At 34.8% G+C, this 5,188-nt stretch overlaps 2 protein-coding genes across 2 annotated transcripts in view; one reads left to right on the top strand and one right to left on the bottom strand.

Annotated features, from left to right (window-relative positions):
* LOC107576522 (actin filament-associated protein 1-like 1) overlaps positions 1-2,985 on the top strand; it is a 27,230-nt gene extending 24,245 nt beyond the window's left edge. Inside the window, exons 9-13 of the mRNA XM_016262690.1 lie at positions 522-630; positions 973-1,140; positions 1,738-1,913; positions 1,997-2,119; positions 2,355-2,985. Of these exons, the coding sequence (XP_016118176.1) occupies positions 522-630; positions 973-1,140; positions 1,738-1,913; positions 1,997-2,119; positions 2,355-2,381 (603 nt within the window). The 3' untranslated portion in view covers positions 2,382-2,985. The remainder of the gene's footprint in view (positions 1-521; positions 631-972; positions 1,141-1,737; positions 1,914-1,996; positions 2,120-2,354) is intronic.
* A 544-nt stretch (positions 2,986-3,529) lies between these two features.
* On the bottom strand, positions 3,530-4,092 carry LOC107576521 (securin-like). The gene is made up of 3 exons (XM_016262689.1): positions 3,975-4,092; positions 3,740-3,889; positions 3,530-3,648 (listed from the first exon to the last, which is right to left on the bottom strand). Exons 1-3 carry the CDS (start codon positions 4,090-4,092, stop codon positions 3,563-3,565), a joined length of 354 nt encoding a protein of 117 aa, XP_016118175.1. The 3' UTR covers positions 3,530-3,562.
* Between the last annotated feature and the right edge of the window lie 1,096 nt (positions 4,093-5,188).

Below are 5,188 nucleotides of genomic sequence, written 5' to 3'. Positions count from 1 at the left end.
TTAACTAAAATTTGAAAATATATAGTAAATGTATCATAATAATAATATATTATATAACCTTTTAGACTGAAAGCCCCCCTCCCCGCAACACTGCTATAATTATGACAAAACTGCTTGTTTATAATTGACAAAGCTGTATCTTTTTGGTGAAAAAACAGAAACAATAGTAATTGAGTGATTTATTTATTGATTATATTAATGTCAATTGTATTAATACATATTCTTGGAAGTTTGCTGAGGCCCCCCAATGGGTCTTGGCTCCCTTTTAGAGAACCACTGTAGTAAATAGACAAATATCTACATTAAATTTCACTTTATTTTTTATTTTACTTATTAAAAAATAAATTAATAAATACATTTGTGGATATTTGTTGATGTGTTTATAAAAACACAATTGGCATCAACTATATTAATATACTAGGTTAATCATTTGAGTATGAGGGATACAAATGGCATTGGAACGGTATGAAGCAGCGTACAGTACAGTAGTTTAAATATGGTACACCTTTTGTCTTCAGCAGGAAAATGAGAGGTTGATGGGAGGAGCACAAACAAAACGGCGTTCTTCTTTCTCCAGCAGTGACACAGGAAAGCCCAGTCCACAAATCACTCTAAAACGCCACGGCTCCAGTGAGTCCCATCACACTCTGCACTGTGCTAGTTGCGCTTATAACAAACACAGCTGTTGGATTCGGCATTGTCTTTAACGTATAGAGTATGATGGTTTTAAGTTTTTATTAGCAGCCTGCTGACTGCTCAACCCTATTTTGGCCATTTTGAAAAGGGCTGCAGAGTTCTTGTCACATCAGAAGCAGTCAGAATGATTTAACCTGAGCTTAACAAGACATTTTGGTTTGATCTACAGCTTTCTGCATTTTCACACTCATTCTCTCACCAGATAAGTGCTAAAAGCATTGCCACCTTCCCACAGACTTCTAGGGTCTGATCTTTGACCTTTACTTGACATTTCAGACGCAAATCAGTACGGGAGGTATGGGAAAACGCGGGCACAGGAGGACGCACGCCAATACTTGAAAGAAAAAGAAGACCTGGAAAAAGAAATAGATAGTATCAGAAGTGCCCTAGTCTCACTGAGGAAAAAGAAACGAGAGGCCAAAGAGAAGATGAAGGGTGCACCGGGTGAGAAAGCAAGCTTTCCTCCCTATTTAATGAGATACTCAAGGACTCTTTCAAAATAGTTAAACAAGTGACTTTCCCCCACTTTTACTAGCAAAAATAGCTTTTTATTGCTCGTTTCCTTTAGCATATCGCAACATTTAATTCACATATATGTATGTCCTCGTTTCTCTTTTATATCCATGTTTAGATGATACATATGTTCATAAATTCTTCTCTTGAGAGGGTAACAGCCATATTATCATAACACAGAACACTTTTAAATCGCAATATGGCCTGAAGAAATGAAGACGGCTGTAAATATTAGACTTGTAATTTTACAGTTGTACTGTAAAATGGTGATATTATTTTTCATGAATACTAAATGTTTAATTTTACATTGAAATAGCATTAATACAATAGTAATGTTTCTTACTGTGTTTAATATTTTAGTTGTAATAATAATTATAATTATTTGAAATAATATTCCAGTAATCATAATATTTCATATTTTGTTTAACATTTTAGTAATGATAATGATGTTGACGTTTCTTTGCTTTTATATGGTCATAATGGATCTGCCAAAAATGCATATGTAAACTGAACTATATACATGTGCAGATAAGCAGAAGTTGGCTTTAGAGGAGCGTGTAGCCCAGTTAGAGGACAGCTGTCGGGTGAAAGAGGGAGAGCGTGTGGACCTAGAGCTCAAGCTCACGCAGGTGAAGGAGAACGTGAAGAAATCTTTGGCTGGTGGAGAACTGGGGGCACCTACAGAGTCTAAAACTACAAACAAGGTACTGACTGGACCTAAAAAGCAAATATTAGAATTAACAGTTTGATCGAAATTGTTAAATATGGTACTGGGTTTACCTTACAGACTCAAAGGATGGAGACTCAGTATATTGAGTCATTTCTCCCAGTCAACTGCACCTCTGAAATGCGTAAGCGGCCCCCCTCCATCTATGCATCCGCGAAGGGAAACGTTATGCAGAAAGCCAAGGTAAACACATCAGTGTTCACAACATTATCCAGTGCAATGCATCAAAAGACCGATAATGCAAACGGAACAGTTTGTTGCATCAATAGAGATCACATTAAAACAATCAATCTATTTCTAATGAGTCAGTCTCTAATTAGTTTCATCGATTAGTTTGGGGTCCTGCTATTAAGTCTTATATATTGCAGAATGGCCTGTATGTGTGTAACTTAAACCTTAATGCTTTATTTTTAACCAGGAATGGGAATCTAAGAAGGGGACTTAAACTGCTGATCAGGAATGTCAAGGTTAACATGAGGACTTTTCAACCACCTTTCTCTAACACAGACTGCTGTATATGCATATATATTGACTACGACGACTGCCACTTTTGTAACTTTATAATGGGGTTAGAATGACAAAGCAGCCGCTCTATTATAATACTTTGCAGTCAAATGATGATGTCCTCTTCAAATCTGGTGAAGTTCCATGTTACAGGCACAAAATATTGAAGGATTGAGATGGTATGAGGAAATAATAGTTTGTCCTTTGAACGTGCACAAAAGAGTTGTGGGTGGGATGTAAAGAAAGATGGGAATGCATGTGAGACAATCCACTTTAAAATAGTATGTTGAGAGAGGCATGATTGGTGACATTTGTACAAAGTGTTTTTTTACACTCCATTGCTTGCACAGTACTTCTGGGGTAACTCCTGCTCTTAACCAAGTGGTGCTAATAACGGTGTACATACAATGATTGTAAATAATTTTAACATTACTTTTTTAATCTAGCCTCAATGTATTTTACTGATACTTCGGTTTATAACCTTTTGTTTTTTCACCTTTTAATGTGAGTAACATTTGCACTTTAAAATGTCTTTAGACATGGAGATGGGAATATTATTTTAATAAAGAAAGAAAAAAAAAGTGTATTTTTGTTCCTTTGTTATAGACTTGCATGGGAATTATGGTTGTGGCTAGACGGGATACAGCTACGGCCAGAAGTGACGCAAAATCTCTCCAGATGGACAGGAAGAAAGTGAATTTTTATTTTTTTTTTTAAATGGACAGTAAAGGCGACAACAAGCGAACTAATTAGCCCATGTTGTGGCAAAGTCCTCTGAACCAAAGTCTCGCTGGATGGACAGGAAAAAATTAAACGGACCATGAAGACAACTAGCGAACTAGATTTTGCAAGACTTGCGTCACTTCAGGCCACAAAACCTGATATTTCCTTATATACTGGATTTACAGAAAGAGGATTAGTAGATTGTCAGTTAAATGTTTAAAGTACAACACCTTCAGTGATATCTTAATGCTGGTGAGGAACTGACCCCTCAAGAAAAAAAAAAAAAACCCTAGTCTTCGTGTCAGATTAACAAAAGTGAACAGAAGTTTCATAAAACGTTTAATAAAGTTAAAAAGCAAACCATTTTAAATATACACAGTTCACAATCCACATGAAAATTTAGAGTTCACACTCAGGGGGCAAGTCAACAGTCAGCTCACTTATAGTCTGTAGGAATGCCTCCATTTCATCAACGCATTCCACCGCTGCATGAGAGGAAAAATACTTAAGTTTAACTGGGCATAAAGACTTTTTGCATAGACAACTTTAAGCTACATTTCTAAATAGATCAATTACCTCTGGGCATCTTTAAAGGTGAGAGTGGCAAACATGGGTCCATAATAAGCTCTTCCACAGGTAACGTATTTGGCCACATCTGTTTTCCCAGACCAGTCAGAGAGAAACAACTGAGGTAGACTTCATCTGGAACACCGCAGGTCTCAAACTCTACAAATTTAACATGGGACAGAATTGTCAAGAGCTGAAGTCAAAAGTTTAGCTTAAAAGCCATAAAACAGCAGGTCAGTCTTACCGCTTGGATTGTATGGGTAACACTTCTCGATCTCTGGCAACTCCTCACTAGCTGGCTGAGCAGGAACCTTACACTGATGGAATAAAATCGATTTAATCAACCTACAAACAACTTTCATACGGTTTTCTCTGCATATCAAGAACAAACGGCGGTTAAGTTAGTTTGACGTTTGACATTCATTAGACATTCGTTTTTATTGCCAATTAAACTATTTGCGGCTTTTATGTTTTGAGACCAAACTAACTCCGATAGACATAAATATATGCCCTCTATGTTGCACAAGGCTTAATTTCTAGGAATTAAAAAAATAATAATTAACCATTTAACTACGTGACGACATAATATAAAACCAATGCTAAAATGTTCGGAAAAACATAACTGTTATCGCACAACGCTCTGTTTTTGGAATTACAATTTTATGTTTTTTATAATAATTTTACAATTTTTAATGTATGCAATAATATAAATCCATTAAATGACAATACCATTTGATCTAAAGGTATGAAACCAACTGTAAAATATTCAGAATAATATTCCCTATAATGCACAAGTCTTGGTTTTCCTGATTATGCCTTTATTGTTTTTATATATAGTACTGAAACCATATTTGTCATGCTTTATATACTGTACCCACTTAAATGAATTAAACTCTGACACAGTTTGAGATAAAAAGGTATCAAACCAACTGTAAAATATTCAGAATATTATTCCCTACAATGCACAAAGCTTGGTTTCTCAGATTATGCCTTTACTGTTTTTATACATAGCACTGAAACCATATTTTTCATATGCTTTATATACTGTATCCACTTAAATTAATTAAACTCTGACACAGTTTGAGATAAAGGTATCAAAACAACTATACAAATCTCTAAATATTATTCACTTTAATGCACAAGGCTTAGTTTTTCAGATTATGCCTTTGTTTTTATATACAGTACTGAATACATATTTGATCAATATGACTTAAACCTCTTTGTATGCCATGGCATAGCATTTGGATATCACCATATAAATAAACAAAGCCCTCAATTTACAACTTCATGATATTTGGTTTTTAAAACCCATAATTTTTCTGATAAACAAAATTATTATTCTGTTAATTATCTTATCAAAGCTTTATATACAAGTAAAAAAAATTATACAAATAAACCATCATATTACCTTTTGTAACACTGGTCTTAAAATATATTTTGAAACTCTTTCTAATATGA

This window comes from Sinocyclocheilus grahami, unplaced genomic scaffold, assembly GCF_001515645.1.
Source record: "Sinocyclocheilus grahami isolate Dianchi unplaced genomic scaffold, SAMN03320097.WGS_v1.1 scaffold3861.1, whole genome shotgun sequence".
NCBI lineage: Eukaryota > Metazoa > Chordata > Actinopteri > Cypriniformes > Cyprinidae > Sinocyclocheilus > Sinocyclocheilus grahami.
Note: the sequence above shows the minus strand (reverse complement) of the source record. Positions and strands in the feature narration are given on the sequence as shown.